The 20,558-nt window shown below is 40.1% G+C and overlaps 1 protein-coding gene across 1 annotated transcript in view; it reads right to left on the reverse strand.

Moving 5' to 3' along the window:
• The window catches only part of HADHA (hydroxyacyl-CoA dehydrogenase trifunctional multienzyme complex subunit alpha), a 42,324-nt gene that overhangs the window by 10,998 nt on the left and 10,768 nt on the right, over positions 1 to 20,558 (reverse strand). The window contains exons 5-12 of the mRNA XM_005895696.3: positions 18,908 to 19,046; positions 17,834 to 17,953; positions 16,395 to 16,497; positions 13,350 to 13,472; positions 12,766 to 12,884; positions 10,734 to 10,790; positions 5,607 to 5,716; positions 1,265 to 1,399 (exon numbers count right to left, since the gene is read on the reverse strand). Of these exons, the coding sequence (XP_005895758.1) occupies positions 1,265 to 1,399; positions 5,607 to 5,716; positions 10,734 to 10,790; positions 12,766 to 12,884; positions 13,350 to 13,472; positions 16,395 to 16,497; positions 17,834 to 17,953; positions 18,908 to 19,046 (906 nt within the window). The remainder of the gene's footprint in view (positions 1 to 1,264; positions 1,400 to 5,606; positions 5,717 to 10,733; positions 10,791 to 12,765; positions 12,885 to 13,349; positions 13,473 to 16,394; positions 16,498 to 17,833; positions 17,954 to 18,907; positions 19,047 to 20,558) is intronic.

Genomic DNA, 20,558 nt, shown 5'->3' on the forward strand with positions numbered 1-20,558 from the left:
TGGTTTCTGGCAGCTATGTTGGCAGTCAGCAAATAAGATGCCTCTGAATGTTCAAAGTATTATTAGTTGCTCTAATTCTGATGCCTAATGGAACTATTCCTAAGGGAGGACTAGAGATGTGTATGTCCCAAGTCAACAGTGTGGTGAGGGGCACTCACCAGAGCCTGATGTTTCTAAGGCCAAAAGGGAAACCCAGGACAGCTGGATCCAAAAGAGGTCGAGGAGAAAAGGTTACTCTAGAGCAGCAATTTCTCATTTGGGTGACAGAATGAAATGCTGTTTGGGAACACTTGCGTGCTGGCCTCAGGGGAATGGTTACCAAGCACGTGCCATTTCTGGGCTCTGAATCTCTTTTACTATAGCACCTTGCTATCTTGACATTAAGATAGTGGCTATCTGCCAACATGATTAAACCTGCGAGGTGGTGCATGGTATTATGGCAGCAATATATGAGCCTCTCTGCAGAAAAGGGGTAAAAACATGTGTAAGCTACATAATTCATTTAAGAAACAAAAAGCTCACTCAGCTAAAAGTCACATGTAAGACAAAGTGCAGCCAGCCTCAGAGAGTCCATTACACTGGAGCAGAGAAATAAGCTGAAACCGATTCCCAGTTTTGCCAAGTTTGCTGTTCCACTTTTCCCTTCTGCATTATGCGGCTGGGGGTGGGGTATGAGAGGGGGGATGGGCAAGAGGAAGAATAATATTTCCCTTTTATTAATTCAGAGGGAAGATGGAGACACAGTCTATAAGATCCAGACACTATGGAGCCAAATCAGTTAACTGCTTCTCCATGGTCACGCCAGTCAAGAAATACGAGGCTCATGAGTGCAGATCCTAGCCCTATCTTCAGGATGCAATTACACGCTTCCTCATATCCCAAACCTCAGTTCTCTCCATAGACACACCCAGTCATGCTGTTTCAATATTCTAAAACAATACAGCAATTAAAATTCACAAATAGGACAATTTCTAGTCTGATACCAAAGCATAACGTACATGATATTTAAAAACATCTAATACATAAGGTTTTCTCTTCTGCACTCAAAGACTCAATGATGTTAATGATTTATAATAACATTGTCTGCAACAATAGCAAAAAAAAAAAAAAAGTGAAAGAAGGAATTAGAGTTTCTCAAAATCAAAGAAATAAGACTTAAATATGGAGTATCCAGTACAGATCATGTTCAGGAAAAAGCAAACTGTGATGGTGAAAATCAAAACACATTCTACTCTCCCAGCAAAGGCAGAGAGAGCAGGCTCACCCTTTGAACACCTGCTGCTGTCCTCGACCCAGCGCGGGCAGTGTAGTGTCCTTAAGTATGGTCTGTAGGCCCTTATCCACGGAGACTTGAGCAATGCCAGCTCCCATCAGCCCTGCACCAAGAACGGCAAGCTGCCTGAAAGGAAAAGATGAAACGACTTTTGATAAAAGCTCTTAATTCAGTAAAAAGTGGGATTGCCCAGGTTATCATCCAATAAACCATTACCATCTCCCAGAGTTCACTCAAACTCACGTCCAAAGAGTCGGTGATGCCATCTAGCCATCTCATCCTCTGTCGTCCCCTTCTGCTCTTGCCCCAAATCCCTCCCACCATCAGGGTCTTTTCCAATGAGTCAACTCTTCGCATGAGGTGGCCAAAGTACTGGAGTTTCAGCTTTAGTATCATTCCTTCCAAAGAACACCCAGGACTGATCTCCTTCAGAATGGACTGGTTGGATCTCCTTGCAGTCCAAGGGACTCTCAAGAGTCTTCTCCAACACCACACTTCAAAAGCATCAATTCTTCAGTGCTCAGCCTTATTCACAGTCCAACTCTCACATCCATACATGACCACAGGAAAAACCATAGCCTTGACTAGACGAACCTTTGTTGCCAAAGTAACGTCTCTGCTTTTGAATATGCTATCTAGGTCGGTCATAACTTTCCTTCCAAGGAGTAAGCGTTTTTTAATTTCATGGCTGCAATCACCATCTGCAGGGATTTTGGAGCCCAAAAAAGTAAAGTCTAACGCTGTTTCCACTGTTTCCCCATCTATTTCCCATGAAGTGATGGGACCGGATGCCATGATCTTTGTTTTCTGAATGTTGAGCTTTAAGCCAACTTTTTCACTCTCCTCTTTCACTTTCATCAAGAGGCTGTTTAGATCTTCTTCACTTTCTGCCATAAGGGTGGTGTCATCTGCATATCTGAGGTTATTGATATGTCTCTTGGCAATCTTGATTTCAGCTTGTGCTTCTTCCAGCCCAGCATGTCTCATGATGTATTCTGCATATAAGTTAAATAAGCAGGGTGACAATATACAGTCTGGACGTCCTCCTTTTCCTATTTGGAACCAGTCTGTTGTTCCATGTCCAGTTCTAACTGTTGCTTCCTGACCTGCATATAGGTTTCTCAAGAGGCAGGTCAGGTGGTCTGGTATTCCCCTCTCAGAATTTTTCAGTTTATTGTGATCCACACAGTCAAAGGCTTTGGCATAGTCTATAAAGCAGAAATAGATGTTTTTCTGGAACTCTCTTGCTTTTTCCATGATCTAGCGGATGTCAGCAATTTGATCTCTGGTTCCTCTGCCTTTTCTAAAGCCAGCTTGAACATCAGGAAGTTTACGGTTCACGTATTGTTGAAGCCTGGCTTGATGAATTTTGAGCATTACTTTACTAGTGTGTGAGATGAGTGCAATTGTGTGGTAGTTTGAGCATTCTTTGGCATTGCCTTTCTTTGGGATTGGAATGAAAACTGACCTTTTCCGGTCCTGTGGCCACTGCCGAGTTTTCCAAATTTGCTGGCATGTTGAGTGCAGCACTTTCACAGCATCATTTTTCAGGATTTGAAAGAGCTCAACTGGAATTCCATCACCTTCACTAGCTTTGTTCGTAGGGATGCTTTCTAAGGCCCACATGACTTCACATTCCAGGATGTCTGGCTCTAGGTGAGTGATCACACCTTCGTGATTATCTTGGTTGTGAAGATTTTTGTACAGTTCTTCTGTGTATTCTTGCCACCTGTTCTTAATATCTTCTGCTTCTGTTAGGTCCATACTATTTCTGTTCTTTATTTAGCCCATCTTTACATGAAATGTTCCCTTGGTATCTCTAATTTTCTTGAAGAGGTCTCTAGTCTTTCCCATTCTAGGAGGTCAAATGTATTAAAACCAAAAATTGTATCCTCTATGACCCAGTAATTCTACTATCTACTCCAAGGAAATGGACTTATGCATAAGATGATATGCTAGGATGAAGAGTCATATAATGTTTACAATAATGAAAAAATTGGGAATAACCACCAGTCCATCAGTAGGCGATGAAAAGGAACAAGTTAACTGGTATGTAACCATCATACACAGTCTCTTCCAAGTTGTACCACCGACTAAAAAGAGCAAGTTACAGGATCCATACTGATAGACCTTTTATATTATTAATAAAACATTCAAATCATAAACACAAAACAGATTCATCTAGTATTTAAAAAGTTTTTTAAAAAAGGATAATAAGAATGCATTCTTCATATAAAAAAATATTTTATGAAAAGAGAAAATAGGTAAGGAATTCAAATTACCCCCCAAAGTCAAAGGGAAGAGGCCTAGAGAAACAGAAGTGGAACTATTACTGATAACTAGGGAAGCAGGAAGGAGGACACCCTTTCTTCAATTTATTACATTTTCAGTTCAACCTAGTCTGCCCTGCATACCTTATAATTTATTCTTCATTTCTAACACGATGTTATCTTTTCCTTCAATTTATTTCCTCAAGTTAGGTCAACTCTTACATCATCCTGTTTTTCTGTCTGTTTAGTTCTGAGTTTTTGAAAATTTTTGATTCAAAGTAATTCTTTTTCTTATAGCAAATATTTACTTAAGGTCACAGAATTCAAGTCTGGGAGCATTCTGTTACAGTTTTCTTTTGCACTGTGGAGGTTGTGGGGCAGAGTTTTCATAAGCTTAAGTATTTTGATTCTCATTGGTTTCTTCTTCCATGGGTTTCATACACATGCTGCCTGTCTTTTCTGTGTATTAGTACACAGTAACAGCTTCTCTGGGTGGTATCATACATATTAAAATACTAAGAGTTACACGCAGACTAGAATAAGAGTTTGGAGTGGCTAACTAGGTTTCTTAAAAGTAAATACTTATAATTTAAAATTTAATGGTAAATTTCTATAGGATATGTGAAGAAGTACAGATTGAAGTGCTATCATCATGCCACTGCAACATGGAAGTAAATGCTCTCAGCCACTGAATGTGAGATACTTGCCAAGGTTGGTGGTTCACAGGCAGATTGATACCAATTGATACAGATTGATACTGATCACCATGTGTTCTGGACAAGCAGTGAAGATTATATTTCATATTCTAATTTGGAAATCAGTCCTCTTGGCAAGAATCTTATCTGTCTCACCTGGACTTCTTACTGATTTCCTCTTCTGCTTTAGATTTGAATCTCACTGAAGGTGAGAGAGGTTATAAAGGAGAAGGAAGTAACATTAGCTGCTTTCACAAGCCCCTTTGTGTAATTCAGCTAGACAGTGTTTCTCAACCTTGGCACTACCAGCATTTTGGACTGGTTACTTTGTTTTGTGGCTCTCCTATGTACTGCAGGATGTTGAGCAACATTCCTGGCCACTGGCGCCAGTCTCATCCCTCCCTCCCCAGTTGTGACACCTAAAAATGTCTCCTGACATTGTCAAATGTCCCCTAGTGGCAACAGTGCCCAGGTTAAGAACTACTGAGCAAGAGGGTGAGTTTAGGGACATTATTAAACTTCAGATGCTGAAGACCTATTTAGGCAGCATAACACTGAAAGCCTCGCTAAAGAGAATAGATAGGAAATAGGTAAGGGGACTCAAATATTTAGGCTACAAGTGAAACAAAGGACAAGTCTTTAGTGGCTAGAATAAGGCTTTATGGTTTTGTTTTGTTTTTTTGCTGTGCTGAGGCCTGTGGAATCTTAGTTCCCCAACCAAGGACTGAACCCAGGCACCTGGCAGTGGAAGCTTGGAGTCCTAACCACTGGACCACCAGGGAATTTCTAAGGCTTTATGTTTTTTAATGAGGGAAATGTATGAATTCCCAGAGATGGTATCTCAAGTCACAGGGATAGACAAGGTCATCAATCAGGACATAGTGTGTGTATTTGGTTTAGGAAGCAGGAACCTAAACCAGATTTCTAGGGGACATCAATGGTGACACACGAATGCCTCTATAGGAGCCATTAGAGAAGTCTGGAGAGCCTCCCAGGTGGCTCTGTGGTAAAGAATCCACCTGCTAATGCAGAAGACATGGGTTCGACCCCTGGGTTGGGAAGATCCCCTGGAGAAGGCAATGGCAACCCACTCCAGTATTCTTGCCTAGGGAATCCCATGGACAGAAGAGTGTGGTGGGCTACAGTTCATGGGGTCACAAAAGGGTCAGGCAAGACTGAGGGACTAAACAACAACAGAGAGGTCTGGAGAAAACTCAGCACAAGCACAGCTCTGAAAGCCACGAAGTCCATGGTAGGATAGGGGTATATACTGATGAAGGCAAAAGCAGTTTAGGGCAAGACTGAGGCATCAGTGAGCTTAGCATGTGCTGAAATCCACAGGGACTTCCTAGGCAGAGCTGAACTTACTTAACCTCCTTCTGCGGAGCTCCAAATTTATTCTTCTTGCATTGGGTTTGACCACGGTAAAGTCCCATCAAGGCTTTTGATTCTTTGGTCATTGCAAGCTCTCCAAATGTCTGGAAAGTAAAGGAGAAGAAGAAAAGGTAGAGCTTCCCAGTCTTGGAGACATGGATTCCTTCAGGTCAGTTCCTCTGCAGAGCAGGGGCAACATGTGCAAAGCCTCAGGTCCTGAGCTGCAGAAGTCGGTCATTCCTACTGAGGGTCTTTCTCTCATTCTCCTCATCTGTACTTCTGATGACTGCTTTGCAAGGTTTTGGATATAACGAGCTCTCAAGATTCTCCACATCAGAGGTTGTGGCAACTTTTTTCACAGAACTAGAGTGGACCAATTATCTCAACCACCACTCTCATTTTAAAGATTGGGAAGAGGAGGCTCAGAGAAATTAAGTGACCTTGCTCAAAGCTACCCTGCCTCAAAGGGGCAGAAAGCGAACTTGAACCCGGGCAGTATGATTCCCAACTTCAGTTCTCTTTCCAAGGTAGTAGGCTGCCCCATGTGTCATCTACCACTTTATTTATTTTTTAAAGGCTTAAAATGTATTTTAATAAGTTCATGTTGCATTATTCATTTCTCAGAAAAACTTCAAAGGTATTAGGGACAAATCAAACATGGTACACCAATAAAAAATGCACAGCATAACTACCTAAAATAGACAAAGCTAAGAGCTACCGTCTGACACTCAGCATACAGCAACCCTGTTCTCAAGACTGTACTAGGCCTATCAAGAAAGCTGTGAATGGCAACATCACAGACACAAAGGGCCATTTCTGGGTTGTCCTTACCCAAGAAAAAGATGGAGGCAAGTTTAACACAAGATTTTTTAAAGATACACTAAATGAAAATCTCTAAGCAAAAATGTCTTCCTTGGGACATGAAAGGGTAATATATGGGACATAACAGAACCGTATGTATGTTGTCTGTGACCTCTGTGAACATGTGCCTGAATTCCCACCTGGGAGTGATTGGAACAGTGGGGCCAAGGTCATTGGGGGGATGTTTGGTTTTTGTGGTATATGTGGCAGGATCTCTGGGGTGAGACAGTGCGCTAAGTCGTGTCCAACTCTTGCGACCCCATGGACTGTAGCCTGCCAGTTTCCTCTGTCTATGGGATTCTCCAGGCAAGAATACTGGAGTGGGTTGCCATTTCCTTCTTCATCATCTACCACTTTAAATGTATCTTAACGTTTACAGAGAACAAGTCTCAAGTTAGTGGATAAGATCATGAGATTTAGAATCTGTATTTGAAAGAACTGGGTTTAAAGCCTGGCCCTGCCATTTCCCAGTTGTGAAGCTTTCTTCATCACTAAAATGGGAAAAACAATACCTATTTTACAGTATTGTTGTAGGGAGTCAATGAGAGCACTTGTAAAATGACTGGGTTTTAGCTATTACCATCATCAACATTACTAGAATTTACTGGTTCAATTACATGGTTACAAATAGCATTTCAAAGGAGGAACCCCTGCTAATAATGCTACCTTCATGTCTGAATAGAACATGAAACAATGTTCTGCTAATCTTGGTAAAGTAGGTTCTATTCAGTAAGTCAGTGATTTTTCAAACTACAGGCAGAAATCCATCAGTGGACACCAATTTAGTGCGTTGTAATAAGTAGAACCGACAGAAAATACTGAGCACAGTGTACAGGCTAATTATTTTGTGAAACATGCTTCAATCTTAGTGTACATATGTGTATGTGTTGTTGCACTTGGTGATAATGTAAAGGAATTCATCAGAGTGCACTGTGGTAAGCAACCCAGGATAAAGAAAGTTTTCTCTGGAATTTGTCCCGAGTTCCTCAGATACCTTTTGTGTTACTGAAGAGCAATCATCCAAAGAATAGCAAGGAGAGATAAGAAAGCCCTATTCAGCAATCAATGCAAAGAAATAGAGGAAAACGATAGAATGGGAAAGACTAGAGACCTCTTCAAGAAAATTAGAAACACCAAAGGAACATTTTATGCAAAGATGGGCTAAATAAAGGACAGAAATGGTATAGACCTAACAGAAGCAGAAGATATTAAGAACAGGTGGCAAGAATACACAGAAGACTTGTACAAAAAAGATCTTCATGACCCAGATAATCACGATGGTGTGATCAGTCACCTAGAGCCAGACATCCTGGAAAGTGAAGTCAAGTTGGCCTTAGAAAGCAACACTACGAACAAAGCTAGTGGAGGTGATGGAATTCCAGTTGAGCTCTTTCAAATCCTGAAAGATGATGCTATGAAAGTGCTGCACTCAATATGCCAGCAAATTTGGAAAACTCAGCAGTGGCCACAGGACTGGAAAAGGTCAGTTTTCATTCCAATCCCAAAGAAAGGCAATGCCAAAGAATGCTCAAACTACCACACAATTGCACTCATCTCACACGCTAGTAAAGTAATGCTCAAAATTCACCAAGCCAGGCTTTAGCAGTACATGAACCATGAACTTCCAGATGTTCAAGCTGGTTTTAGAAAAGGCAGAGGAACCAGAGATCAAATTGCCAACATCTGCTGGATCATCGGAAAAGCAAGAGGGTTCCAGAAAAACATCTATTTCTGCTTTATCGACTACGCCAAAGCCTTTGACTGTGTGGATCACAATAAACTGAAAAATTCTGAAAGTGAACGTGAAGTCGCTCAATTGTGTCTGACTCTTTGCAAACCCGAGGACTGTAAACTATCAGGCTCCTCAGTCCATGGAATTTTCCAGGCAAGAGTACTGGAGTGGGTTGCCATCTCCTTCTCCATGGGATCTTCCCAACCCAGGGATCAAACCCAGACATCCCACATTGCGGGCAGACGCTTTACCGTCTGGAAAATTCTGAAGGAGATGGGAATACCAGACCACCTGACCTGCCTCTTGAGAAACCCGTATGCAGGTCAGGAAGCAACAGTTAGAACTGGACATGGAACAACAGACTGGTTCCAAATAGGAAAAGGAGGACGTCAGGGCTGTATATTGTCACCCTGCTTATTTAACTTATATGCAGAGTATATCATGAGAAATGCTGGGCTGGAGGAAGCACAAACTGGAATCAAGATTGCCGGGAAAAATATCAATAACCTCAGATATGCAGATGACACCACCCTTATGGCAGAAAGTGAAGAAGATCTAAACAGCCTCTTGATGAAAGTGAAAGAGGAGAGTGAAAAAGTTGGCTTAAAGCTCAACATTCAGAAAACTAAGATCATGGCATCCAGTCCCATCACTTCATGGGAAATAGATGGGGAAACAGTGGAAACAGTGGCTGACTTTACTTTTTTGGGCTCCAAAATCACTGCAGATGGTGACTGCAGCCATGAAATTAAAAGACGATTACTGCTTAGAAGGAAAGTTATGACCAACCTAGACAGCATATTGAAAAGCAGAGACATTCCTTTGTCAACAAAGGTCCGTGTAGTCAATGCTATGGTTTTTCCAGCAGTCATGTATGGATGTGAGACTTGGACTATAAAGAAAGCTGAGTACCGAAGAATTGATGCTTTTGAACTGTGGTGTTGGAGAAGACTCTTTTTTTTTTTTTTTTTTTGGAGCAGACTCTTGAGAGTCCCTTGGACTGCAAGGAGATCCAACCAGTTCACCCTAAAGGAGATGAGTCCTGGGTGTTCACTGGAAGGACTGATGTTGAAGGTCAAACCCCAATACTTTGGCCACCTGATGCAAAGAGTTGACTCATTTGAAAAGACCCTGATGCTAGGAAAGATTGAGGGCAGGAGGAGAAGGGGAGGACACAGGATGAGATGGTTGAATGGCATCACTGACTAAATGGACATGGGTTTGGGTAGACTCTGGCAGTTGGTGATGGACAGAGGCCTGGTGTGCTATGGTTCATGGGGTTGCAAAGAGTTGGACATGACTGAGCGACTAACTGAACTGAACTGAATCATTCTTCAGTGATTGCTTAAAACTTCAAAACAATTGAATCCACTAAAATTTATGATCCACCAACTTGTTAGGAAGTGGAAGAGGTGAGGTTGGTTCCTGAGTCACTCTGTTTTCTTGTTTTAGTGGGTGCAAAAAATTTCCCTTCTAGTTTACCAAAGGGAGGCTGGGATTGTTTTATCTCTAGGCCTAACAAGTAAGAATCATATTTCCCTACCAGTGTATTCATTATGTCATAATGAAACCAGCCCATCCACAGAACAAAAAGTCCAAACGATTCCTTTTGAAAGGATTATAACTCTGTCTCTGCTTTTCCTAGTTATACCCTCGTTACTGAGCACGAGTGAAAAGTGAAAGTCGCTCAGTCATGTTCAACTCTTGGCAACGCCATGGACTGTATAGACCATGGAATTCTCCAGGCCAGAATACTGGAGTGGGTAGCCTTTCTCTTATCCAGGGGATCTGTCCAACCCAGAGATTGGACTCAGGTCTCCTGCACTGCAGGCAAATTCTTTACCAGCTAAGCCACAAGGGAATTAAGGGAAGCCGTTACTGAGAGCAAGTTCAAATACTGGATTGGCCAAAAAGTTTGTTGGGGTTTTCTCCCCCCAACAAACTTTTTGGCCAATCCATCCTTTTTAAATGGCTTTATTTTTGGCTGTGCTAGGTCTTTGTTGCAGCCATGGGCCCTCTCTAGTTGCGGTGAGTGGGGGTACTCTCTTGTTGGGAGTGCTTGGGCTCCTCACTGTGGGGCTTCTCTTGTTGTGGAGCACAGGCTCTAGGGTATGTGGGTTTCAGCAGTTGCGGCTCATGGGTTCTACAGTGCATGGGTTCTATAGTGCATGGGCTCAGCTGCCCCATGGCTTATGGAATCCTTCTGACCAGGGACTGAACTTGTGTCCTCTGCATTGGCAGGTGGACTCCTAACCACTGGACCACCAGGGAAGTCCTTCCATAACATCTTAATGGAAAAACTGAAATAAATTTTTTGTCCAACCCAACATCCGGGGACTACTATGGTTTTCTCAGCATCTACTGGCTCAGTGAGATTAATCAGAAGAAATGACAACCACCAGAAGAAAATACATATATATTTTTTACTAGACTTTGAATAGTTTATCTTTTTTCAGTTTTACACACAGCATTTTAGATCTTGGTTTTCCTGTCTCCAATAATAAAACACTGAAAGGAAATAATTTTACCTGAGATTCAGAGAGATAGCCAGCATTACTCCCTTGCTCGATTCCAGTCTTCACTACCTAAAAAACACAGAGAGCACTTGTTCCTTGTTGGAATGGACTGTTGAGATGTACAGTAATGCTGAAAAAAGATGGCTAGTGTTGTTAGTCTTCAAAAAGTCAGAAGTCTAAACTGAAGTGAGAAAGAGAAGAGGATTGAGTGCCTTATTACTTAAGACAGTTAATTCTCCATCTCTAAGGCTACTGCTAAACCTAGCATAAAATGGGAGGAAATAAAATAGAAGGAAAGAGAATTAAAGTCAGAACATGAAAAGCATACAGAGGTTCCACAGCTCAAATCCTACCTCCTTATCCTTTGAATCCTGTTATTTTGTCAGAGAAAGAGTTGTTGTCACCCCTTTCTGAGTTCAATAGTACGTTTACCGTTTCCTCTCCTCTCCCTTCCCTCCTCCTCAAATTATTCATCCAGCTCGTCTCCTGTTTTTCAAATATGAGCAGGTCCCCTAAGTTCCACTTTCAGCCCTTTCTCCTTCTCTATTCATCCATCCTCAGTAACATCATTTAGTTTACCACGTTAATCATGATCTCTGTGAAATCCAATTTAACATTTGGGGTTAAGTACTATCCTAAGTACAAAGGCAAGTATAAAAGAAATAACTGTGTACTCAAGCACCATAATTTATTGATGATTAAAAAAATAATAAATAAATCTATATCCTGAACTGACTTCTCTGTCTAAACTACTGTTGCTTGAACTTCCTGAAATATTTAATCTCAACACTTCTAAAACTGAACTCTTCTCTTTGGCAAGTCTCTTACTACCCCCATATTTTCACTTTTACTATTCTATCTCAGGATCTTATTCAAACTTCAAGTCTGAATTACCAGCATAGTTTCCTAGTTCATTGTTCTACTTTGTCTATTTCTAATTCATTTTTACTCACCACCATGAAGATGGTTCTCTATGCCCTATGTAGGACAAAGGTCAAATTTCTTACTTAATCATTATCTTCTAAAATATAGCCTCAGTCTGCCTGCCTGAAGACATTTCATAATCCTTCCACAAAAATTGATCTCGTTTAATGTTTCTTGAAGAGCCTCATGCTTTCCAACTTCTGTAACTTTATTCAAAATGCCCATCCCTACCTGGCACTATTTTCTTTTCATCTATTCTCTGCCTGTTTTTCAGGGCTCAAGTCAAATTCCATGAAGCTCTACCTAATTTCTCTGGCTTATAGGGATTGTTCCCTTCTCAGTGAATTTAGCAATTTTCCTTTATCCTGATTACCTGCATTAACCCCCTGCAGCTGCATACCAACCTTTATCCTGACATCTGCCTTATTACATACATGTGTTCAATCTCCCCAACCCAGACTATCAGGTGAATGAGGGTAGGGGACCATGTTTCATAAGTAATGTATTTTGGTGTCTTTGGCTCAAATATATTTGCTGACCAATTCAGTCTCCAATTCTGAAGTCTTTGATCCTATGTTCTTTAAAGCTTAGACTTTCCAGATTGAAGATTTTATAAGTTTTAAAGTCTACCTTTAGACAGAAGTTTCTTCAACTCTGTGATGATTTTAAGTATCCTCCCTTATCTTTTCCAGAGCTTCTCTATATCATTACATCTTTTTCATAATTGTGGCATTGGAGAGTCGATGAGATATTTTAGGTAATGACCATTTTGACTAAGGACAAAATACAGCCATTAATTTTGTTTCGACTATCTCTTAATTAATGCCTGATATTTTACTGGCCGCCTTATACTGATAAGACATAGGTTCCTTTCCTGGTTTATAACTGGTAGTTTTAAGCTCATCAACTAAAAAGTATGCCTGGCACTAATTTCCCCCAAATACCCATTTCTGTAAATCCTCATAGCTTGCTATGCTCATGTGTTATTTTTAGTTAAGTATTTTGACAGCAGCATGAAGAACTTTAGTGCTGGCATGCATGGTGCAGAATGGCAATAAAGAGTACTGCTCTCGACAGAGGGAAGAAACATGAGATGTTGGAGGATGGGGTAAAGACTCACATCAATTATTTTCAGGGGTGCAGGATAAAGGCCTTTGGTCTGCTTTCGTACTTTTTCTTCCACCTTTTTGTAAATCTGTTGCCTGACAAATGGAATACTCAAGGCGTATGACGTCAATTCTGTAAGGTAAAATGCTATTTATTAGCTTCTTACTGGTAAGAGCCCAGCCTCCCTTATTAGTTTGTTCTGTAAACTCCACAAAAATGCAGTGATTCTAGCTCTCTGTAAGAACTGCTCTTTACTCTGATATACACAATCTAAATTGCAACCTAAGCACTTCTTTAAACTTAAGTTGATAAGTATTAATGCTGAGTGTTGGGTACATGGTATTTATTACACAATTATATTATTCCATTTTGGTATTACTTTAAATTTTCCAAAATAAAAAGTTTTTTCTGAAAATGTCTTTAACCAATGTAAGGTCCAGGACTAGAGCTTTGAGCAGAGTTATTGCACCCTCTAAGGCTGAGTTTACACTTAAGAGTAAACAATGCATTTATCTTTTCCTTATTCAAATTCATGGCAAATCAAATTAAATTCCCTGGAAAGAAGCTGTGACTTTGTTTTTTAATAATGACACTCACTTTCTACCAATCCCTTGTCTCTCTTTGGAGTGATCTTTTTATCAGCTAGTCCTTTGGCAAAAGTAATTGCAACTTCTTCTAAGTATTCAATTGTCCGTTCCTCTGGAGGTTTTACTCCTGGTCCTGTAAAGATGAACACAACAGACTGGAATGTCAGTCAGGCTTGGCTCAGTCCCAGGTGGGCAAAACCCCAGGAAAACCAAAGCCAAAGACTCGTACCCATTTTCAGCACAGTTTTCTAAGTCAAACTAGAAACTGGTGGGTGGCAGTGTCATGAACTATGGACTCAAAAAGAGAAGTCACGCTGAGCAAAGGTGTAACAACCTACTCCAGAGAGAAAACAAATCTTAAGCCCCATAAATCTGGCTTCCACTTCTGAGTAGGATGTATTATGTTTCATGAGACCTGTATTCTCGCTGCAAAACTGGAAAAAAGTTAATTGCAAAATCACATCTGTAAAGATACTGGAGAGCTGTAGAAGCAACAAAGGTTATATAAATAGAATTCCAGAGAGGGAAGAGCCTGTCAGAGGTGAACTGCGGACATTCTCTTTTCTGCAGGCATGTGCTGATTTTGGGCATCGGCTGAGGACTGGATGTGGCTCAGGCAGAAGGATGCTACTGAGAGAACGTGAAATGATCAGAGCTTTTGGTGGTCACATACAATAGGTGAGAACTAGTAAAAATCAAACACAAAGCTAGTTTTCCTGCATGGAATATCTGTGAAGTTCTAAGGTGGTGCAAGAGGCTGGAAGCTAGAGTGTAATCTCCCATAGTGTCATAATGTTTAGCATAGCAGTACTTCTAGAGAGAGAGGAACTTGCCAAAAACATCAACTGACTTTTCACCTGAGGCCTTTGCCTGACACCAAACTTACTGAATGGAGGAAAATAAAAAGATAGACTCAAAAACCCCAAAGGCTGATTGTACAGCCTTTGAAAACACACACCCATCAGGCTCTCAATCAAAAGCTTGTAAGAGCCACACTTAAAAACTCTTCCCTATTTTCAGCCTCTGTGGAGGAGACAAAAAATGAACTAAGTCACTAACTTCCGAATAACAAAAGTGCATAGGGTCCATGGAAGTCATAATGCCGGAATTATGGAAGAATACGGGAGATCAGTTACTATAGAAAAGAAGCACTTCAGAGATCTACAGAGGGGCCCCTTGAAACTCTGGCCAAGTTATCATTCTACACATGCATGAGAGGAAACTATCTGAGGTCAGGGAGAGAGCCATCATAAAGGCATGAAAAAAAGTAAGAAAAAATGACCTATAGCTAGGAGACAAACTGACTGATAGAAACAGATGCAGAAATGGAAAGATAGAATAAGCAGATACAAAAGTTAGAAAGGTTACTGTAAATTCATGCTGTATGTTCAAGAAGATAGAGGAAAACAGAAACATAATAAGGAAAAATTGATTTAACAGTGAATCAAATGTTACTTCTAAATATGAGAAAACAACAATGCTGAAACAAAAAATACAGGTGATTGGATTAGTAGCAAATTATACAGTGAAGAAGAAAAAATCAGGAAACTTGAATATATGGCAAAGAAATATAAACAGACTGAAAAAGAAAAACAGAGCTTCTAACATATATGAGGTTGAGGTCTCAGAAAAAAGGTAGGGAACTGAGGAGTCAAAAGATCTGTACTCTAAAAACTATAAGATGCTAATGAAAGAAACTGAAGATGACACAAACTGATGGGAAGATATACCATTTTCTTGGATTGGATGAATCAATATTGTCAAAAAGACTATATTACCCAAGGCAATCTACAGATTCAGTGCAATCCCTATCAAATTACCAATGGCTTTTTCCAGAGAACTAGAAGAAAGAAATCTTAAAATTTGCATGGAGACACAAAAGACCCCAATAGTCAAAGCAATCTTGAGAAAGAAAAACAGAGCTGGAGGAATCAGGCCCGACTTCAGACTATACTACAAACTAGTCATCAAAACAGTATGGTAGTGGCACAGAAACGAAATATAGATCAATGGAACAGGACAGAGGGCCCACAAGTAAATCTGCACACTTATGGTCAAGAAATCTATGACAAAGAAGGCAAAACTACAATGGAGGAAAGAGAAAGAGAGCCTCTTTAATAAGTGGTGCTGGAAAAACTGGAGAGCTACATGTAAAAGTATGAAATTAGAACACTTTCTAATACCACACACAAAAATAAACTCAAAATGGATTAAAGACCTAAATGTAAGGCCAGGAACTATAAAACTCTTAGAGAAAAACAGAACTCTCTGACAAAAACTGCAGGAAGATCCTCTTTGACTTACCTCCTCGAGTAATGGAAATAAAAAACAAAAGTAAATGAATGGGAGCTAATAAAACTTAAAAGCTTTTGCACAGTGAAGGAAATGATTAATATAAACAAGATGAAATGACAACCTTCAGAATGGGAGAAAATAACTGAATACAAAGCAACTGACAAAGAATTAATCTCTAAAATGTACAAGCAGCTCATGTAGGGGCTTCCCTGATAGCTCAGTGAAGAATCTGCCTGCAAAAAAGGAGACCCTGGTTTGATTCCTGGGTCAGGAAGATCCACTGGAGAAGGGATAGGCTACCCACTTTAGTATTCTTGGGCTTCCCTGGTGGCTCAACTGGTAAAGAATCCACCCACAACGTGGGAGACCTGGGTTTGATCCCTGGGTTGGGAGGATCCTCTGGAGAAGGGAACAGCTACCCACTCCAGTATTCTGGCCTGGAGAATTCCATGAGGTTGCAAAGAGTTAGACACGACTGAGCGGCTTTCACTTTCACCTTCATGCAACTCAGTATCAGGAAAGCAAACAACCCAGTCAAAAAGTGGGTGGACGATCTAAACAAGCATTTCTCCAAAGAAGACATATAGCAGATGGCCAATAAACACAGGAAAAGATGCTCAATATTGTTCATCAGTAGAGAAATGCAATGACTCATTTCTTAAGTATATGAATTTCACTTTAACCAATATTCAAGATATTAACACTTTTAAGAAAATATATAACTTCATAAGGCTCAATTCTGAGTCATGTTAACACTTACCCAGTGGTTCCACCAGTTGGTCAACCAGTCCCATTTTCTTTGCTCTGTCTGCACGAATGCCTCTACCAGTCAGCATCATGTCAAAAGCAGCAGGTATACCCACCTAACAGGCAAGCAAGGATTTGAGTAGAAGGGAAAAAATATCAGAGTGATAATTACAATTTACAAATCATACAACTGAGCAAAATAATTATTAAAATAAGAAAAGTCAAAACAGATTTTCATGCTGTATATCAAATAATGAAATTTTATACAGATACACATTCAGGTAACTTATAGTTTTAGAAACCTCCACTTGAAGTGAAAACATCTTTGTATATTTTAATTCAGTATGTAGGATTTCTGTCTTATGGATTGATAAAGTGGAGAAAAAAAATTCATGTTTTCTAAAATTGTACAATTATGTCATTTTGAGTTTCTTCTCTATCATTTGTATAATATTTAAAATTCCTACAATGGAATTAGTAGAGACTTTGAGAAACTTCATTGTGTTGAAAATGTCTTTAGAAAGGATCTCAGACTTGGGATTTCCCTGGTGGTCCAGTGGTTAAGACTCTGTACTCTCAACCTGTGCAGGGGGCCCAGGTTCAATCCCTGGTAGGGGATGGAAATGCCCCCCCGCTTCCAACAATAACAAAGAAACTCAGCTATATTTTTTACACACATATAGGCATATTCATTCTTTCAATAAATCCTCTTGACAATTTCTATGAAGAAATACACACTATTTAATATCAGAATGAATACCATAAGCTTTCCCATTTTTCTGTGTCCAACTCATATCAACTTCTCTCCAAAGAGCATTTCTGTGGAGTGATTGCTGTTTTCCTGAAGAATCTATAGTGCCAGAGGCTATGAGGTTCAGGTGGTACTCATGTTTGATGTTAAGATTGCTCTGCAGCCTCCAGGTCTCACTGTCCTTCCCCTTCTTAATAATTCAAAAGCCGGATGGGCCCCTTTGGGTTTATAGAATACAATGAGATCGTCCAGGGACTTCCCTGGTGGTCCAGTGTTAAGCCTCTGCACTTCCACTGTTGAGGGTTTGATCCCTGGTCGCTGAACTAAGATTCCACATGCTGTGCAGCCAAAAAAAAAGGTCTGTCTCTTATAGTTATCATGAGATAAGATCCAAGGATCTGAAAAGCTGATAAGATTGTACTGTGCAGAGAAGGAACAAATTAAACTGTTAGGTTTCAGAAAGCAAGACATGTATGTTATTTATCTCTTCCCTTCTTTAGGGACTAACAAAGGCCCGTGATCAATCATCTTGATTAAGGAATTAAAAAAATAAACAGACATTAATCTCATATATTCATATTTTATTTGGTTTATAAATTTTACCATGAGTACACATACAATACCTTCTGTACAAGAGGAAATAGATCAAATGGATATATAGGACTGAAGATCTCAAGTTCACATTGAGATCTTAAACTCACCATCTTGGGCAGCCTTTGTGTGGCTCCTGCTCCTGGTAAGATTCCCAGCAAGACCTCAGGGGAACCCAATACTGTTTTCTTATCTTTTGTTGCTATTCTGTATTGGCATGAAATGGCAAGCTTCAAACAAATGAAGGAAAATTAGAATGTTAAAAAACTTAGTTTTATAGCATCTTAGGATATGTGAGGGTCTAAAAATTACTTATAAGGCAGGAATGTGCCCACAGAATTTCTTAGGCTGGCATTTGATGCTTTCTAGAATTTACCTTTCTGGCTTCCTTCATTTGTCTTTCCTAAGTTATTAAACTCTTTTAGGTCTACAGATCCCCTTGATTATCTAAAAACTATGGAAATTTTCAATAGAGAAATGCACACACAATTATCTCAGGTTTAGAAGCCCTATACCCTATAAAGACTCTTCAGTCAAGTAGGCCTACTTATGGTATCCTAATTAGGCTTTGTTATCCTTGTCTTTGTTCACATCATGCCACATGTGGAATGTTTTGCCACTGTTTTCTCGTTAATCAAATTCTGCTTATCTTTTAGAACCAGATACAGCTTTCCTTCATTAATGTGTGAAAGTGGCTAGTATAGAACCCAGCACGTGATAAATGTCCAAAAAATGTTCTTTTTTCCCCGCCTCCTTCTTTTCTATGTGTTCCAGTCTGGTAAATATCTCTTCTCTCAGACCTTGTGTTATTTATCGTCTTTACTACACACAGAACACACGACATACACTATATGCTGTCTTAACTAAAGTAGCTCAAGAGCATGAACTGCACTTATGAATTTTTGCCTTGCAAACTTGAACAAGGTTTTTTATATTTGAAAGGGAACTTAGGGATCCCGTTCAACTCTTCTTAATTTATAAATGAAAACGTGCCACTCTGATTTGCTTGCTCAGTGCCATGAGACTAAGACTAAAAACCTATCCAGAAGTTTAATGACTCAGAAAAAGCTGACTCGCCCTCAAGAGCTTTTCTTAAGGCAAAACAGTGGCCTAAAGGTTTGCAGCTGGTGGATCCCAACAATGAGCTGGCCCGTGTTTCGATGACTCTGGAAGAAATCTGTTACCTCAAGTCCTCCTCCTAAGCAGGATCCATTGATGGCAGCCACGACAGGCTTTGTGGACTTCTCAAGTTTCTCAAACATTTTCTGTGCTTCTTGTGATATTTGCGTTACTTCTTGAGAGGTCGTACAAGAATTTAACATGCTGTAGTAAACATGAAAACAGAGAACAGAAAAAAAAAAAAACAAAGATAAAACTATAACTCACTTTGTTCAGTACTTCATCCACCATAACCTTATTGTACCATATATCAATATTTGGTAGTGAGTCTTCAAATACTCAGAAGTTTAAGAAGAATGATTTTGTCTCAGATAGCACTAATATCAGTGACATCATCTCTCTACAAAATTCAGGGAACATGAACAAAACATGGTGAATAGTTTATATCTGCTTTGATAGCAAATCATTAGATTACAAATCTTCTGGTAAATATTTTCATGATCAGATTAAACATTTTAATTATCAGTAGCTTTCAGATTGAACATCAGTGGAAATGACAGAGAAAAAAGCTTCTCTTACAACAATGTTTCCTCAACATCCTTTAATTTCAGTTTCCTTCATTTGCTACTTAACTGTTTCTGAACACATTTAAGCTGTGGGTTTTTCATTTTGATCAAAGATAACTGATTTCCTGTCACATTTCCTGTGTGCTGGGAGTGGCTCAGCTAGCCTCACAGAAGCTGCAAGTACTTTACTAAGGATTTAGGTGGCTACTATTAGGTACATCAATGTCTTGCTAGGCTGGAATAACCAAGGCAAAAGAAAAAGTCCTTGATGTAGATAACTCTGCTTTTTTCAAAAAATAAACAGAATATTTATAAATTTCTAATTACTGTACATAAACAAAGAAGAGTACACAATATTCAGTTCAGTGGTGTCCGACTCTTTGCAACCCCATGAACCTCAGCACACCAGGCCTCCCTGTCCATCACCAACTCCCGGAGTCTACCCAAACTCATGTCCATTGAGTCGGGGATGCCATCCAACTGTCTCTGCCATTCCCTGCCTGTCGTCCCCTTCTCCTCCAGCCCTCAATCTTTCCCAACATCAGGGTCTTTTCCAATGAGTCAGCTCTTCGCATCAGGTGGCCAAAGTACTGGAGTTTCAGCTTCAGCATCAGTCCTTCCAATGATCACACAGGACCAATCTCCTTTAGGATGGATTGGTTGGATCTCCTTGCAGTCCAAGGGACTCTCAAGAGTTCTCCAACATCACAGTTCAAAAGCATCAGTTCTTCGATGCTCGGCTTTCTTTATAGTCCAACTCTCACATCCATACATGACCAATGGAAAAACCACAGCCTTGACTAGATGGACCTTTGTTGGCAAAGTAATGTCTCTGCTTTTTAAAATGCTGTCTAGGTTGGTCATAACTTTCCTTCCAAGGAGTAAGCATCTTAATTTCATGGCTGCAATCACCATCTGCAGTGATTTTGGAGCCCAAAAAAGTAGTCAGCCACGGTTTCCCCATCTATTTGCCATGATCTTAGTTTTCTGAATGTTGAGCTTTAAGCCAACTTTTTCACTCCCCTCTTTCACTTTCACCAAGAGGCTCTTTAGATCTTCTTCACTTTCTGCCATAAGGGTGGTGTCATCTGCATATCTGAGGTTATCGATCTTTCTTCCGGCAATCTTGATTCCAGTTTGTGCTTCCTCC

The sequence above is a fragment of the Bos mutus genome, chromosome 11 (genome assembly GCF_027580195.1).
Source record: "Bos mutus isolate GX-2022 chromosome 11, NWIPB_WYAK_1.1, whole genome shotgun sequence".
NCBI classification, from domain to species: domain Eukaryota; kingdom Metazoa; phylum Chordata; class Mammalia; order Artiodactyla; family Bovidae; genus Bos; species Bos mutus.